This window comes from Diadema setosum, chromosome 3 (genome assembly GCF_964275005.1).
Source record: "Diadema setosum chromosome 3, eeDiaSeto1, whole genome shotgun sequence".
Classification (NCBI taxonomy): domain Eukaryota; kingdom Metazoa; phylum Echinodermata; class Echinoidea; order Diadematoida; family Diadematidae; genus Diadema; species Diadema setosum.
The window spans coordinates 19,973,332-19,991,753 of NC_092687.1; the positions used below are offsets into that span (position 1 = coordinate 19,973,332).

The window sequence follows — 18,422 nt, forward strand, 5'->3', positions numbered from 1 at the left end:
GTTTCGGTGAAACATGCACACAATCATTCACTGGGCAGTGAAAAATATGATAAACTGAATGCCCCGGTGAACATGCGGCTCTATGGTAGAGCGCATTAACTTCTCTGTGGCACGGAGCATGGGTACAAAGGAAAGATTCTTGTTTCTTCTCCTTTTCTAGGTAAACACCGCTCTGGTTGTCCTGTCAGTTGTAAGCAAAACATTTCCATTCATATGGGATGCCAACAGCATCTGAGTGCTAAACTTAGAAGAAGCGGATCTATATTATGCTTTTAATACAAAGATCCACATTTTACTGTGTCCCCTGCAACAAACTGAATGTTTTTGTTGAGTTTTTTTTTTTTTTCACAATGAAGGTAACAAGTTATAGTTTCATACCCTGAACTAGCATTTAGATTCAGGTGTGAGTTTATTCAATTTGTCTCCCTCTACAAGTTAAATTTGTTAAGATCGCAACTGCATCTAGCCGTAGCATTTTGTTTCATTCTCTTGCAAATTATCAATGGGGAAAGTACGAATGTATTTTTTTTTTTTTTTGGGGGGGGGGGGGGGGGCATATCGTATAATTCATCATCTAAAGATAACAGAAAAACCCCAAAATAATAAACACAGAGCGAGACAAATGATATCCAACATCACACAAGCAGCACCGAACGGGGCAACACTCACCGACGGCGTGACCTGGTAGGCGATGAAGCTCTTCATTCCTTTCAGCTTGCTCTCCTTCTTTGGGTTCTTGATCTCACACGTGTACTTATTGTCCTTCTCCTCCCACTTGGGACCTTCCTCGGTATCCTGGAAAATCATTCAGAGGGGTAATGAAGTCATTAAAGGCATTATTTACCATTTGCAGATGAAACAAAAACCCAGCTTTAGTGCTTCGAAACAGTTCTACAATTTGAGTTCGGGATAGAAACAACCAATGGAGATCAATGTAAAAATGTTTATCAGTATAATCAATGTTAAGTATTGTTAAATACTGTATACGCCATATATTTAGCGAGTCTAAATTTTCGTGAATCGGGACTTCCCGACGATCTCGCGAGTGGTTAGATTCGTGATCGTGGAGTGCTGTACAGAATGGAGAAGTGTATACGTTCATATCGGGTCAGAGTCACTATATAGCACCTGACTTGCGAAATTAGTGAAAATAAAAACCTCACAAAATATTTGGCATATACAGTATACAAAATGTTGAACAAAATAATTTTATAAGAAAATTGTTTTTCAACTGAACCGTCTACAGTTATGGTTTATTGAACAAAGTATGAGATGTTTTGTGATACAACTGACCTACATGGCTCTGCTATAGTTATTGAACACAATTTTTACTGCTTGGCACAGGTTATTTTGGCGCAGGCCAAGAACTGGCCAAGAAATGCATGAGTTACTGAAAAGGGTTATATTCAAATTAATTGGAATTCTTTGTATTTCATATTTCACGATGAGGTGAACTATGAGGTAGACAGTGGATTCTTGGAAAACCACTTCATATCTGTTACAATTCTTTGAATTCTAAAGGGGCATTCCAGGCGATTTTCATAATTTCACATCATGTAGTACATAAATCAGCAGCTCCATGTGTAGATTCATGGAATTTATTGTGGTCCTTGAGGAGAGGAACCAATACTCTGAAAACTTTCAAATAAATTACACTAAACAGTGTTGATGACATAGAGCCTCATATATTTCAGAAATGCAGCAGGGTAATTTCATTACAATACCGCTTGCTCTCAACAAGTTCACCTGCGTAGAATATATGTGACCCTGCACCTCAAAACAAACAAAAAGTCGCCAGACTTGAATTTTTAGTTAAGACCATATTCTGAAAGAGCAGACTTTAAGCTTTAAAATGATGTATAACTCAAATCAAATGGACTCTCCTAACCTATCTAAATATTGGAAAGAAAGCACAAACTCAGGAAAAGTGTGAACTGAGAAAAGAGGCTCTGAAGTATAGTGTGCATTCAAGCGCTTAATCTTTACCAAACAGTGCTGGCTGTGCGATGAATGGGACAAAAAACAGGAAGTAAACCACCAGAGTAGCAACAATGAAGGGATTATTAGATTAAATTGAAATTAGGCATGCCTCATTAACACATTCTGTCCATAATTAATGCCAACTTTCAAAGCAGTAGCACTATCCTTTCAAAAGTTATTAGAGTTAAAAGTGAAGAGTGTGGACAAGGTTTTTCAGAAATGAAAAAGGGATTCTAAAGACACACGTAATCACGCTATTCTACCAAAAATGTTCGAGATAAACTGCTAAAAAAACACACTTTTCTGCCCGCTTCATGATACCAGATTTTAGCATAATATAAAAGAAGACCAGCTCTTTCAGAAAATATGAAAAGGTCAAGTTCGGCTAGGTTGACCCATTTCACTTATTTTCAGTCTTCACGCAAAATCAGTGTGTGCGACTTTATGTTCGTTTTGAGGTGCACGGTCACATATGCATGCCTTTTTCTTTTGTTCTGCTTCCTCGAGCCCCAACGCTAGCATTGTTATGGGGAGGCTGCCATGTCATCATTCCTGTTCATTGCAATTTGTTATAAATCTTGAAAACATTCTCATGTTATTCCTCATCCCAATCACTATAAATTCTGAAACTCTGTACTCAGTATAACTGATTTATAGTTGTTCAAATGTAAATGTCTGAAAACATTAGGAGGTCTCCTTTAAACAGTGAAAATGAAAGGGGAAGAGAAGGATAATAAGGCTTGAAACATCTGTTTAAAATCAGTACAATTCTTCTTACTCCACAGAGGTACAGAAAGGGACAGAAGCCAAATTCTCAGAATGCTACATTTTCTTCCGAGAACCGATGCAGAGGGAAAACTGTATTAAAGTGTACGATATTGGGCGGGGTGTCCTCAACTCACAACTATGCTGACGGCGCCCTCCGATGGCACATTCTTTTTCAGGCCAGATCCCAGGAGATAAGCCTCGCCACCGGTCTTTGCAAATACCGAGAAACGACTGCAAGGGAGAGGGAAAGGGAAAGCAAAGATTTTTTTCATTTTTCCCTGTGATGTGGTTAAACATGAACTTTTGACAAAACAAGCACATCCTCTTTTCCTCTCCATCTTTAAAACAGCCTTTCTCTCTATCATTCTATTCATCTCTCTCTCTCTCTCTTTCTTTTAAAGTACCACTTCAACACCAAGACAATTCTGTATTCAAACTATCCACAAGGATGTGGAAGTAGACAAAGTTGTGGTATGATGAAAACACGCACTGGGAATGGCTGGATCATCATACACTATATATATGTTCCGGTTTGGTATATGAATGGCATATTGAATCACTAGAAAAAGTTTCTGTATGGTCTATCAGTTATGAACAAAATGCACACACACGTACACACACACACACACACACACACGTACACACATACACAATAAAGAGCAGCTGCTGAAAACTGCTTATCCAATAATAGCAAGCCAGTGGAGTATAAAACATAGCTCAGGCAGCTTTTGACTCAATTACTGTACATTAAAAAAAAATAATAATAAAAATAAATGATATAAAATGAAATAAAATATTACCACTACTGAATGTTATGAACAATGTACATTGTATTCTTGTGGAAGCTGTACATGTACAGGAAGTAATTTCATTTTTATGTCCATCATTTCCTCTGACATTATGTTTCAAGTAAGTGATACACAATGTTTGCAATTCTCCTCATTTCATCTTCTATTTGGCTTCACCCTCACACAAGGACAAAGACTATATAAAATTAATATTCATTAAAGTTCGACAGATAGTAATTGCTTTTTTAAGTAGAATAAGATGTGTATTTCCATGCACCTACAAACACACACACACACACACACACTATACATATTCTCGAAAAGAGGCTTTAATTGGAGATATGATACAATAGCTTGCTCAAAGTAATAGGGCAATATTCTATTTGTTTCTGAAAATCACAAACAAACGCACACACACAGGCACAAATACACACAAACAAAAAACATGAATTCTGGTCAATCAAACTCAAACGTGAAACAGATAGCCATGGATAACGAGCCTTCTTCTCACAGATGAGAAAACAATTCGCACCGTACCCAAGAATCACCGTCTGCACGGCGAGACGGGTTCTACCCACGCGCTCCCTGCAGACAGCGGGCAGTGCTTGCCGCAAGCTACGGCAGCTCTCGCTCAATGTCTTTCCCTGGATCGGCTGCATATCCGACATTATGATGTATGCATGGGACGGACAATATGACCAAAAAAAAATGTTGTGATGCCCTGGATTGCTTGGCCGTCAATAATTCTCCATCTCCATGAGTTGTTGCTATGGAAACGTGGTACTGACAGAGTGCCTACATTAAGTGGTTAAGATTAACAGTGCAAGCTCAGCAGTAAAATGAAGAGAAATTCTCCCGCGAATTCATCGTCGATTAAAAACACAAGATGTAAATTATGACTTGCTCTATTGAAGGCAATAATTGATGATCCTCCAGGACAGCTCATGCAAGACAGCAAGGACACGCATGAACATTTTTCTCACACATATGCGCTGGTTCCATAATTATCGATGAAGCACAAACATTATGCGAGTGTGAACAAGTCCAAGTACTGTAAATCTGTAGTTCACATCGACTTCACAATTCATGACATTAACTGCACTGTCCAGACACTATTACTAGGAATTCCATGAAGATGCGTCGGATGGCAGAAAAAAAAAAAAAAAAAAATCATACAAATATCACATTGAAGATGCTTTCCAATCTAGATTAGTATCCCCAAACTGTCCGCTGATTTCAGCCTCAATGTTATGTTACATCTCGAACAAGTACTACATGCCTTTCAATAGCTCTAAATTATTGCAAAATGCTCACAGCCATCAATTCTTAATTGCGAGCTCAGTGTGACTCAAGCTGGCGATGATTTGAAATCAAGAAGCGTAATCTGGTCTTCAAATTTTGATCTGGCAGTATCATTACAGGGAGATTAGTCATAAGATAGGGGCGGAGAGTAATAAGATAAACACATCTCTCTCTCTCTCTCTCTCTCTCTCTCTCTTCTGCTTCTTCTTTTTTCTTGAAGGGAAGCATATTTATTGAAATACGAGGAGAAGACCAAAACAGTCCTTATATAGAAGTGCGAAATGAGAAACCCGTCCCTCCAAAAATAATAATAAGGGTAACTGTACACCGGTGGTGTAAAGACTGTCCTGGAATAGACAAATATAGCACAGGGTGCACCTTTGCAAAGTCCAGAAAATTCATGTGCTGAGTGAATGGCAGACCCCTGTGTTTTCCTTGCCATATTATTTTCTTTTTAATCTAAACTGTATTTTGCTTTTAATATCAAATATCATTGTATTTCCTGTGAAACATAAACTACAAGCTTGGAGTTTCACAGGCACACAAAATTCATTTTAGATGAAAAGTTTGTCTGCTTGTTACTCTCGCAAAAATAATATTTTTCATTATTTTTGTAACTGAGTATTAAAGACATATTGACTGTATCATTAGAAGAAGAATGAGAAAAATTAGAAAAGACTGTGCTTGGGGGTTAGTTGCCCTGATATAGGTTGAATCTGATCCACCAATCCCGGTAGTACAATAGACAGGTGGTCACTAGAATAGGTGTGGCTCCATGATACGTACTGTATTTTGGGGGTCAAGTATACAACGCTGGACAGACATCTGGTACATGCCTTTTAAGGTGCCAACATATTCTTTGTGTACCAAAAGTTATCAAACAAGTACAGTTTGACCTCGATTATCCGGCCTTGTGTTATGCGGAAATCTCTATTATCCGGACGCGTTCACGCAGTGAAGGACTTTTTTTTTTCATCCAAAAATTGAGAAAAAACAGTGACTTTCATGGCTCTATTTCACTAATTTCATAAGATGTGCATGAAAGGTTTCTCAATATCTAATGAGGTAAAAACATACAGTATGATTTTCACATTTTATAATATAATTTATTTTTGTGAAAAAGGGACTACAATTTTGCGCAGGCTAGCATAGATTACACCACCGTTGTGGGGTACGCTACCTGCCTAGCTGCCAGTGCACTGGGACGGCAGCTTGGACGGCAGCTATATACATTAACATTGTGTCTCCCATATCCGGCCAATTCGCTTATCAGGATGAGCGCCGGTCCCGACATGGCCGGATAATGGAGGTCGAACTGTAAAACCTCTGTCATGAAATCTGCATTTCAGCACTTTTGGGTCAAAATTTGTGTTCTTAACATGCACATCATACCTTCTATACCTGGGAATATAGAATGAACCACGTCAAATGATTTTTAAAATAGATTACCCATTTTCTCCTCACATCAATAGGGGGTGTGTTTGTTGCCAAAGTGATATGGAACTGTTTATGGTGCTTGAATACAATGAAAATGTAAAACACGCAGACCTATCAAGTTACAGAGCAAATGACATTCATGGAGTCACGTATGTAGTTTATCATTTGTTTAAAAAGGGACTGGCTCATCAGCACAATCAAAACTCAAGAGAATGAATGGAATACCAGTCATGACCTGTAAAAGTCTGCAAATTTTCAAGAAGGCCCCTGGGTCCTTTGTCCACAACATTACAAAGGCCAATGCAATCAATTGCTCTGGTTAAGTTTGGGAAAATACCTAAAGTTTGTTGTTGTTTTTAAAATAAAATAATGCCATCTCAAATAAATGAGAAACGACTACATAATTATGTATGTTTGCATTATTTTTGTAATCTTATTTCTTCCTTCTTTGTACACTTATAAATATATTCATATTCACTATATATTTTTTGTTGTTTTTTTCCCCAATGAGGACACATTACCAATGAATATTTGGGAGGTTGAAGCGTATTGACCTTGCTCCCTCTGTTTCTGTATAAATTTTTTCCCCTCCATTAAAACGCCTAATAAAATCACACAATCAACCCTTCCCCCATATCTTCACCCAGTTTACTATCTGACTAAAAAAGTCCTTAAATCCCCCCCCCCCCCGAAACGAACAAACAAACAAACACACACACACACACACGCAAAGAACCCTCTATCATACAGATGTACAATCCCATCTCTTTTTATTTTGTATAATAATCAGTAAAATTGTACCCCTTCCTAAATAACTGTGCCTCACCATTCCAACCTTGCTTTCTTTGAGCTCGGTGAAGTTCAACCTGCCATAGCCTTCCCTTTCCCCAATCAAAAACAAAACAAAACAAAACAAAACAAAACAAAACAAAACAAAACAAAACAAAACAAAACAAAACAAAACAAAACAAAACAAAACAAAACAAAACAAAACAAAACAAAACAAACATCCTTTACCTGGCAAAATTTTTCTTGACAGTGCCCGATCGAGCGGCAGACTCAGCGTTCCGCTGTTTGAACTGCCTGTTGGGTGCCGAGAGGCCGTAGTTATTACCGTTCACCCCAGAATCCTGTAAGTGTTTGGGAGAGAAATAAAAAAAGGATTAAACGAAAGATACTCCAGTCTCGCAACATTTTGAGAAGGTTGGCGAATAAAAAAGAGAAGAACAAACCAAAGTGAAAATGTTCATTATAGAGCTGTACATTATCTTGTAGGTAGCCTATTAATCATATCTGTACAATATCAGACCAAATCATAGCAACCCTTGTTTCTTTGCCTTTTTGTAATCTTTTTATTGTTTCAGTTTACAAAACAAAAAATAAAGATCAACTTGACATAGTTATATGCACACATACCAGTAGATTATGGTATGAATCAATAATGGCTGAGCATGATTCTGTCATGACCAGATTGCAGAAATTGATATCATACAATGTACTTTGATAATAGTCACGAGACAGATTGCTTTGATAGCCTTCTACACAGCAAACAAACAATATGGCACATAATGAATGATGTTGACAGGCAGCCCATCTGACTTTCAGAGCTCAATGAAAACAGCTGGCTGTAAGAGTCTACTATAACACAAACAATCTACAAACTTTCACGGTACAATGTACACTATGGATGCAGCCATCCGACTCATTTGTATTTTGCGGTACATGCCGAGATGCAGGGTGCTAGGGACCCACTTGCTCGCTTGCCCGGCACAACCACAACTCATTGTAGGGCAAATTAGAATAGAGGCATTCACACTGATGCAAATTAGCGGAATTTGAATCTTGAGATATTTGCAACACGATCTAAATCCTATTAATATCAAAATTACTGTGATTTGAGAAATACCGCATGATTTCGATGTTAGTGAGTCTGAAAGCTATAAAGCATACATTCTTTCAGACTTTTCTATCCCATTATTCAAAACACACATCACAACAGTGAACGACCACAAGGGCAAAAGTCATCACTTCTGTAGCTTTCAGACATGCAAAGTTTGGTAGACAAATCATCGCTATTGGCAATTAGGGGGTGTTTTTCTTTCATCTGAATGCAAAAAAAAATAAATACAAAAAAAAATCTTGGTATATGGATAGCCACTGACACCCCGCTACTGAATGTGAAACGGCACTGTGTTAGCAAATGTCAGTGAAAGGAATTCAAATTTATCCATTCAGGCAAGTGGATAAGATTTGTTTTGACAATACCCCATGATGTACATACAATGTACATTCAAGTCATCTCTGTACATACTGCAAGCACTACGGCTTTCATCACGTGGTAAAGCCTGCAATAATATTGTTTCTGCACAAAATGCAAGCAGACCTACTTTACATTCACCTAGACTTGTTTGAATATTCTGCAAGTATTTTCAAACTCCAAACTGAGTCATGGGGAGAAAATAAAAATATGCGGGGGCAAAGAACCATGCAAATACAAAAATGTTATCAAAGTGAGCTCACAAAAACTTCATAATCGCTACTAAAACTGCATGTATGAACTATACAACAAAATGCACAGGAGGAAAAATTTGACCATATGTGCAAATCACAGTAGTTGTACAAAAAAAAAAAAAGCCAATGCCATGAAAATAATAATGCAAATACTTGGACTCAGAAGGCTGTAGAGAAATTCTTACAAATTTAACTCTACTTTAAAAGACATTAACATTAATTGGCTTTGTCCTTTGTATCTTTATATATCCATGAGGTTTCACTGCAAAGATTTCTACAACTGAATTGAAGTCTTTACAGGCATTTGACTTTGTGATGAAATCACAGCATATCCTTTAATGCAAAGTGGCTTCCCTAGATTGCCAGGTAAATGAGACCTACAATGCTCACTCACACCTCCTTCTTTTTCTTTTTCTTTTCTTTTAAGTCAGGAAAATGTAATTTCTTCAGTCTATATTGCCTGAACACATAGTGCAAACCAACACCTAGCCAATCAGGAGTGTGAATAAATAGTCAAGGGTTTAATAGTGTTTTTTTTTTTTTTTTTATCCTATGTGTCCTGTCCTTCATTTTTGTTTTAATCCTTTTATGATGAAAGTGACGGCAACAACGCTATCAATATTGACAATGCTACATTCACTGAAGAGGATGAAAAGAGAAGGTGAAGAAGCAAAATATTTAACAGATAGAGGAGAAGAAAATTAATAAATTTCTTATCATTTTTATTCCACATGTTTATGTATTTCTCGCCAGTATTACAAATTTAAAGCAAGGATCTACAGTTTACATCCGCTGGTTGGTATTGTACAGTTCGGGCATACATCACTTTGGGAAAAATATTCACAATGCTGGAGACTCATGAAACTGCCCACGTTGAATGTGTAATCCCTCAGGAATGTTCCATGCCATTAGATACCGACATTATTTCCTTCCTCTTTCGACTAATCAGGTTTCAAGATGACAGCCTGTCCAATGAAGCGCAAAAATGGGCAATAATAACGTGCAAAGTCCACTGTATGTACGTATGCCCTTATTCTTCTGAACTGCTGAACTATTACCACACCCAACATTGAATACCCCTTGTGCTAATTACTCTGGCAAAACTATTAATATACAGTATCGCATAGCAAGATATTGCCAGTTTGCAATCAGAAATTACTGTCATCATTGCCTGTTATGCATGTACGTAATCTAATACAAATTCCAGGCATCAAATTAGCTTCAGACTGTTTCAGAACCTTTCATGCTCTTTGTGATATATCTATCTCATAACACATTCATTGCAGAACAGGCTAATTAAGATATACACTCGGGCACTATATAAACTTAACGGTACATAGATCATAATTTTCTGAATACTGCATGTTGGCCAACAGTTGCATGTTGCCATTTTACAAATTTTATACCTATTCAGTCAGTCTTTAGTTTTTAGCACATACTATTATAAAAAAATAAAAAAATAAAAAAAAAAGTTTGCACATAGCATAAGTTTCAAATTTGTTGTTTTTTGACCGGAGAAAACACAATGTTAAAGAGATTAACACAAAAAGAATGTGAAGTAGCAGCAGCAGTAGTAGAAGTACACAGTGTAGTAGTAAAGTTGTAGCTAAGTCTATGTATTGTAGCAGTAGTGGTAGCAGAAGGAGCAGTAGAAGTAGTAACATTAAGTCTGGAAGTGACTTTAACTATAGCTCTATTAGGATAAGGTCAAGGCATTAATGAAGTCAGAGAAACAGACAATGGAGAAACTTATGAAGTAGAAAAAAAAGGAGGAAAAAAACTCGTGAAAGAAGAATGAAAAGGATTGATTAAGGGAGGAGGAAGAACATACTGTATGGTGATGATGATGACTTGAAAGGATTATTGGGATGCAAGAGGATGAAAAGGAGCAAAAAATGAGACAAATTGAGAAAACAATCTCGTGGGTTCTTCCCATCTTTCTCTAAATTAACAGGATGCAGACAAAATTATATCTGAATAGGATTTATGGATGGTTGAAGTTCATACCTTATTTCTATTTTATAAAGAATATGCAAGACACAAATGTACATGTATGTAAACAAAATGAGAATAAAAAAAAACACATCTAGCTTCCTTACATTCACCAATGAAATAGAACAAATTCAATGAAATGAACTGAACTAGGTATGGTAGCTATAAAGTTAAGGCCATGTGTACTTTGAACATTCCTCTGTTCATCTGTTTCATGCAAGAAGGTCGTATGTCATGCCATTCTAGGGCCGCCAACATTGACACTCGCATCAAATTCCAAAAGGTTCCAATGAACAATACGAGAGATACTTGCGTCCCACATGCATCTTGATGGGCACAATGATTTTGAAATCAGGGAGATAGTAGTATTCTCTAGTCAAGAAAAGAAGAGATATTTTTGTTTCCAGGGAGCCTCATCCTGGAGAATCGGGGAGACTCGGCAGTTCCATTATTTGAGTTGACCTTGAACTTTCACACTTGATTATACAAGAAAATTAAGAAAACAACAACAATAATGATAATAATGATGATGATGACGAAGATAATATTTCAATATTAATAATAATAATAATAATAATAATAATAATAATAATAATAATAATAATAATAATAATAATAATGAAAATAATAATGATAATAGTGATAATGATGATGACGATAATAATAATAATAATAATTAATAATGACAATAATAATGATAATAGTGATGATGATGATGATGATAATAATAATAATAACAACAATAACAATAATAAAATAATAATGATAACAATCACCATCATTTTCACCATCATCACCATGGTCGGAATGATAATGGTAATGATAATCATACAGATAATCAAATTCTAGTAAACATAAATAACAACCTTCTGACACTGTCCGGAGATGAAACATGCAAAATGTAACAGGTCCCATGCAGTGAGGGTTGTGGTGTGCAGAGGGTTATAAGTAATGGGAGCATCAGGCAACGGATAGCATGCATCCAAAGGAACCATGCTTGATTGAACACTGAAAGGTTGACTGAAGACTCCTCATAGGGAGGCATAAAGGCACATGAACCAAAGACAAATAAGATAAACAGAGGGAAAGAAATAATGGCAATCACAATGATAGATGTTATAACATTCCAACACAGCTGTGAAATTCTACCTATCTACTTTTTTAAACTTCTAAAACACACTGTTTATTTTCTGGTTTTGTTTTATCTTTAAACAAGGTACGTGTAACTTGCATAATTCAAGTTTATCATATCTGTCAAAACACAGACTGGTAAAAATTTTCATTTGCGCATTGCTGCATACTATATGTTGATTTTGTATTTTTTATTCCAGTTTTTACTCACTAAATTGAATATTTATAAGCTACATAAAGACAGGAGAAACCCAAGAAGCCTGTTTTATTTGTTTTCTTCCAGACACTCAGATGTATCAAGTTACATGTCTCTTGATCAATCACCTCATCATTGCCTGGTTTCAGTGTTATATTATGAGGATAAATAAATAATAAAATTTTGTGATATTTGCAAAAAGGACATATATGACCTTTAATGAGAAAAGAAAAAAATCTGACAGTGCCAAAAAACTTAACACAAATTGTGTCCAGGGGCAGCGCATACAGGAAGTCAAAGATGATCTACGGAGATACAGAATCAGCCATTGTTTGGATAATTTCTGTGTGTCTGTATTTTTTGTTTTTCTAACTTTGTCTGATGTTAGTCTTTTCAAAGGCCCTAACAATGTTTTCTGATAGCATCGCCAGTCATGAGCGCAACGAGACACAGCCAAGAATATCTGTGAGGGGGCCTTTTTAAATCTGTGAATGTGATTATTACCATTCATGAGCTGGACAAAATCCAAACACTACAAACTGCTCCTACTGTAAGAGCTGTTGTTTTTGCGGCGGTTTAATTTTTGCAAATTTCGCAAATCACTTGTTGGGCTGCGAATTTAACAACATTAATGTTCATGCAAAAATATTGTGAAATGGACAGGCATCAGTGCCCTTACAATAGCCTCCACATGTGTCAAAATCGCAAAACAGCATCTTGTGAAAATGTCTGTGACCTTTACATTTTTGAAAATATCTGTGTAAGACATGCAAAAATAAACCTTCAGCGGTGTAAGCTCAGAAATTTGGACAGGACTCAAAATGTCTTCTCTCTCTCGGGGGCTTACTATTGCTGGTGGCTTGACTGTGTCTTCTATGATGATCCTCTGTTTCCTTCATTTATTTTTTGGCGATTAATACAGCAAGAGAGGATTTTGAAATAGGCTAGTTTGTCATTCACTCACAATTTAGGATTGTGCAGTAAACATGTGATTCAACCACCACATTACTCTCACTGATTGCAGATCATCATATTAATCAAGAGTGCAAAACTGCAAAATCAGGGCTGAATACCTGAAGATATTTGCCTTTTGTTTCACTTTCAAATGCAACATTTTGATATGTCATAACTTCCTGTCCAACATTTCAAAGTCACAAAGAATTTCATCATGCCTTGTTCACTTTAACGATCTGTGCAATTACAAGGAAACTCAACATTTAACTAAGGGTTTTCCTCAACCTTTTTAGGGGCAAATGAAACCTGAAAAAAAAAGGAAAGAAAAAACAACACAGCAAAGCATCTAAATATGATGTACTTAGAAATTGAGTTTTATTATGTTTTTTTTTCTTTAAATCAAAATCCACAATGTATGTATTTCTCTTGATATGGCTTCCAGTCTGTAGTGTGGCATGTCATGTTTAGGAAAATAATGTACCTCTCATTGCTAATTACCTGAATCTACCAAGTTATAACCCCATTATACCCCATACTCAGACTGTGCAAGTGTCTAGTGTGTTTCGAACAAAGAATGCTTTCCAAAGATTTCCAACTCCAAGGAGGAATATTCTTTGTATAAATTTGCTAATTTTTTTCCCCTCTTTCTCTTCCACATCTCAGGAGAGGAAACGAAGGAGGTAGGTAGGTAAGCAGTTAACCAGTCTATAAAAGGTCTGGACCGGTCCCAACGGGAGACAGTCATGGTTGCTGGAATAGAACTATTTCCTTCCTTCAATTCGACTTGGTTTGAAAAAAAGAAAGAAAGGAAAAAAAAAAAAACGCCTGCCTCCTTATGATTGGGGCCATTCGGAGAGAGTCACCTCAGTGTTTGGCTGTCACACTCTGACATACTGTATTAAAAGTGGATATTTTTGTGTGAGCACTTTTTCGCGCTCCGCTGGGTTTAAAGATGAATTTAATGTCTATTTTATTCCACAGAATCAGGACATTAAAGGCATAATTTACCATTTGCAGATGAAAGCATTAGTGCTATAAAATAGTTCTAAAATGTGAGTTAGGGATAGAAACAACCACTGTCAAAATTTGAATCCGTATAATCGATGTTAAGTGTTATTAAATACACAAAATGTGAACAATAGTTATAATAAAAACATTTTCCAGACTAAACCGTATACAGTTACGGTTTATTGAGAAAAACCCTGATATCTTATATTTTAGGTTTTATTGCAAATATTTCATATGGTAGGATGTTTTATGATACAACAGACCTAAACATATGCATCAAATATGATATCTCGAAAATTTTTGAAATCACTGCTCCCAAAGGTAAACTGGACCTTTAATTACTGAAACTTACAAAATGAAAACAAAAATATTTGCATGCTTTCATTTTCGCGCAAGCTTTTGGTTGCTCAAAATGCGTGAAAATTTCCACACCTTGAGAATTTTTACTTTTACAGGAGGGAAATTGACTGCAGGAATTATGGCCTCGACATCATCAAATAAAATAGTCATTCTCTGGATTTTACTGCATCATAGATCGTAATTCATATTGGAAAAAAAAATCAATGAAACTGGTTTAATCACTTTAAATTTTCACAAAATTAGTATGACATTTTCAATGCTGTATGTACCAAGTCAAAGGTTTTTGGAATTTCTGGAAAAAAAAAATGTCACTGAAATGTAATGGGCCATAAAACAAATTATAAAACAGATAAAGGCATGTTCTTTCATGCATGATTTGGTGCTGTTAAACACATACTATGCTTTGTTTGTTGATTGGCACGCATGCTGCAGTGCTTCCTTTGTCGATTGGCACAAGTGTCTGGAAACTAATTGTAGATTCAAAAGAGATTTACCTAATCTCCTTAATCCTTACTGTGTTACCATTATAGCTTTCCTGGTACCTATTGGAGTGAAGCACACTGCTTATACCTGAGTGGCCTTGCTAATCTACAACTTTGTCCAGTTTGGACAGATTACTATCATAATGCTGATGAGAAAGTGCGGCATGTTGAGCTAAATGCTTGGGCACATAACAGAGTAATGCTCCTGACGTGTCAGCCCTCATGCATTTCTATTTCAACTACGCCTTGGGCTATGGTCGTAGAAATCTGTAATCTGGCTATTGATGGCATTTGTCAAATCTTGTGTAGTGCACACAAGATCATCAACTAATGATATTACAGCACACACACTACGCATCATTCCAGTTGAGGCAACATAACCAGTACACTGCAAACTGGGTGACAAAATGCACTGAATTCCTATCTAACGCAGCCTGTGGGCCTCGCTTCCTGCCATTTTACTCACGGACTTGGATCGGTTCTTGTAGCGGGGGTGGGTCGATGCACTCTGGGCCTGGTACACACACACACACACACGCACACATACACACACATACATTGTACATTAAAACATATGTATATCCAGGGTGGGGTTTGGAAGGGAAGGAGGCAGAGGGGTGGGGTGGGGGAAGGGAAGGGGGTGAACATGTGTGATATCTGGTTCCCTGACATTTGCTCCTGCGACTATTTTTCCCACAAAATATCTGACACTCTACGCCAAACATAAATTCTGCCCACAAATATAACCCTAATCCTAATCCTAATCCTAATCCTAATCCTAATCCTAATTCTAATCCTCGTATCAAACTAAACCCAAAGACCTATCACAACCCTAACCCTATTGAAGTACTTGGAGAAAATATGACCGGAACAATTGACACAGGAGCAAATGACGTGTCACCGTGATATCAATCAAAGAATCATGCAGATATTGAAATCGATGGGAAAGATAATGGAAAGGGAGAAACAGTCTTGAGGTGCATTCACTTTGGAATTACCATGTGGCATTTATTTAATATTACGGTAATTTGTTGTCACTGTTCTTGATTTGGTGAAATACCACATGGAATAGGTACCAGGTATAAAAATTCACTTGGTACTGTTCTCATTTACAAAATACTGCTCAGGAATTTCTGGTAAGCACTGTGCAAACATGGACCCCGTTTACAGTGCGGGGCCGGGCTCGGCGGCGGCTCGGCCACGGCCGAGCCCTGCCTCAATTGCGCGGCCGAGCCTCGCAATTTTGTCCGTTTACACTGCTGGGCTCGGCCGCTCTTTTAACTCAAACCTTTCAATATTTTGTCGTAGTGGCGCTCTGCTTGTAAACAAACGCAATTTGGTATAGCCTTGTTTTCAGACCCTTTGCCAACTGGATTCCGTGGCGACGTGTCGCCGTTCGGGCAAAGGCCTTTGCCGAAGGAAAAATCCTTTGCAGGACAAAACCACCTTAAACTATACTAGTTTTCCACGTTGAGGGGGTTAATATCGTGAATAGCGAAATAGTACGGGCAGAGGGTCTGGAAGCCAGACTAAAATTGGCCGCGCATTTGGCCCAGTTTGCGTTTACACCAAGAAGAGGCCGGGCTCGGCCACAGCTCGGCCGCGGCCGAGACCACCTCCAGAGCGAGGCCAAATGCGAGGCCAATTTTGGCCTCGCATCGCATTTGGCCTTTTGCGCGTTTGGCCTTTTGCGCGTTTACACGAGCCTCGCACTGTAAACAGGGTCATGTACAACCAATGGGAAAAGACACAAAGTGTGCGGCCATAAATTCCTTCATATTCTATCTTTTTGTTTCCTCCTTCTTTCTTTCTCTCTTTTCTCTTCCTATTTTTCTTCTTCCTTGCATTTTACCATAGACCCTCTCACCAGTTTTGCTGTCAAAGGCATGAAGTTGGAATGATAGTGGTAAATTGTAATTTGAGAAGCAAACTTTGTAATCTTTGAAATCAACAAGCAAAGTCACTTTGTTTACGGTTGTTCTTCACTATTACACTTAAAAAGGGTTTTTAAAGTTTACCTGAAAACATGTAGTATATAAAGCAGAAAGATTAGTACAACATTCCATTAAAAACTGAGGAACACTTGCCAATCAGTTAAAAAGTTATTACTTTCTCTTTTAGTAGGAATTCTCAAACAATTATCACTATTAGAATATTGGAACATAAACATATCAAAGGAAAGCATACCTTAAAAGAATTTCACGCATGATTTTCTTTTTCTTTTCTTTTTTTTAGTGAAACATCATAATCACTTCACAAATAACTGAAGTATGTGTTCCAATACACACACACCCTTATAGTCTTTTCAATGAGGTACTGTAAAAGTGAAAATTTTTGCGGTGTTGAAATTTTCGCGCATTTCGCGCAATCAGAAACAAGCGCGAAAATAAAAACACGCGAATATTTTTGCTTGCCATACGTTCCTGTGCGTGATGTCTTGATTCCGCGGAATTAAAAACACGCGAAACTCTTCTGACCCGACCTAGCGCGAAAAATTAGTCCCGCGAAAATATCCACTTTTACAGTATGTTGTACTGAAGGTTAAGCCCTTTTTAATGTCCTCACAAATATATTATACACACTTTTTTCTGCAAAATTTATTGTACTTCAAATTTATGTGATGGCCAAGATGAAAATGACAAAAATTGTGGATTTCATGTAAAACTTTTTCATACACTATGATACATTCATCCTTGATAGGGGTAAGGCTCTTTATTAACACTGGAAATCATTTCCCCCTTCCCCTACACCCCCCCCCCCCCCCATAATGAAGAAAAGTATAAAAAGAAAATCTGGACAGCTAAACCTTAATACAAGCATAATTTTACCAAATATGCAAAAACACAAGAATCATGCCTGAAATGTCATATGTGACCGTGCACCTCAAAACGAACATAAAGTCGCACACACTGATTTTGCGTGAGGACTGAAAATAAGTGAAATGGGTCAACCTAGCCGAACTTGACTTTTTCATATTTTCGGAAAGAGTGGGTCTTCTTTTTCATTATGCTAAAATTTGGTATCATAAAACGGGCTGGAAAGTGTGTTTTTTAGCATTTTATCTTGAACATTTTTGGTAGAATAGTGTGATTATGTGCGTCTTACTGAAAAACCTTGTCCACACTCTTCACTTTCAACTCTAATAACTTTTGAAAGGATAGTGCTACTGCTTTGAAAGTTGGCATTACTTATGGACAGAATGTGTTAATGAGGCATGCTTAATTGCAGTTTAATCTGATAATCCCTTCATTGTTGTTACTCTGGTGGTTTACTTCCTGTTTTTTGTCCCATTCATCACACAGCCAGCACGGTTTGGTAAAGATTAAGCGCTTCAATAGACACTGTACTTCAGAGCCTCTTTTCTCAGTTCACACTTTTCCTGAGTTTGTGCTTCCTTTCCAATATTTAGATAGGTTAGGAGAGTCCATTTGATTTGAGTTATGCATCATTTTAAAGCTTAAAGTCTGCTCTTTCAGAATATGGTCTTAACTAAAAATTCATGTCTGGCGACTT

At 37.1% G+C, this 18,422-nt stretch overlaps 1 protein-coding gene across 1 annotated transcript in view; it reads right to left on the reverse strand.

The window, feature by feature from the left end:
- Positions 1 to 18,422, reverse strand: part of LOC140246670 (sorting nexin-33-like) — a 70,562-nt gene that overhangs the window by 18,430 nt on the left and 33,710 nt on the right. Inside the window, exons 4-6 of the mRNA XM_072326010.1 lie at positions 7,293 to 7,405; positions 2,883 to 2,979; positions 670 to 795 (exon numbers count right to left, since the gene is read on the reverse strand). Coding sequence (XP_072182111.1) covers positions 670 to 795; positions 2,883 to 2,979; positions 7,293 to 7,405 — 336 coding nt within the window. The remainder of the gene's footprint in view (positions 1 to 669; positions 796 to 2,882; positions 2,980 to 7,292; positions 7,406 to 18,422) is intronic.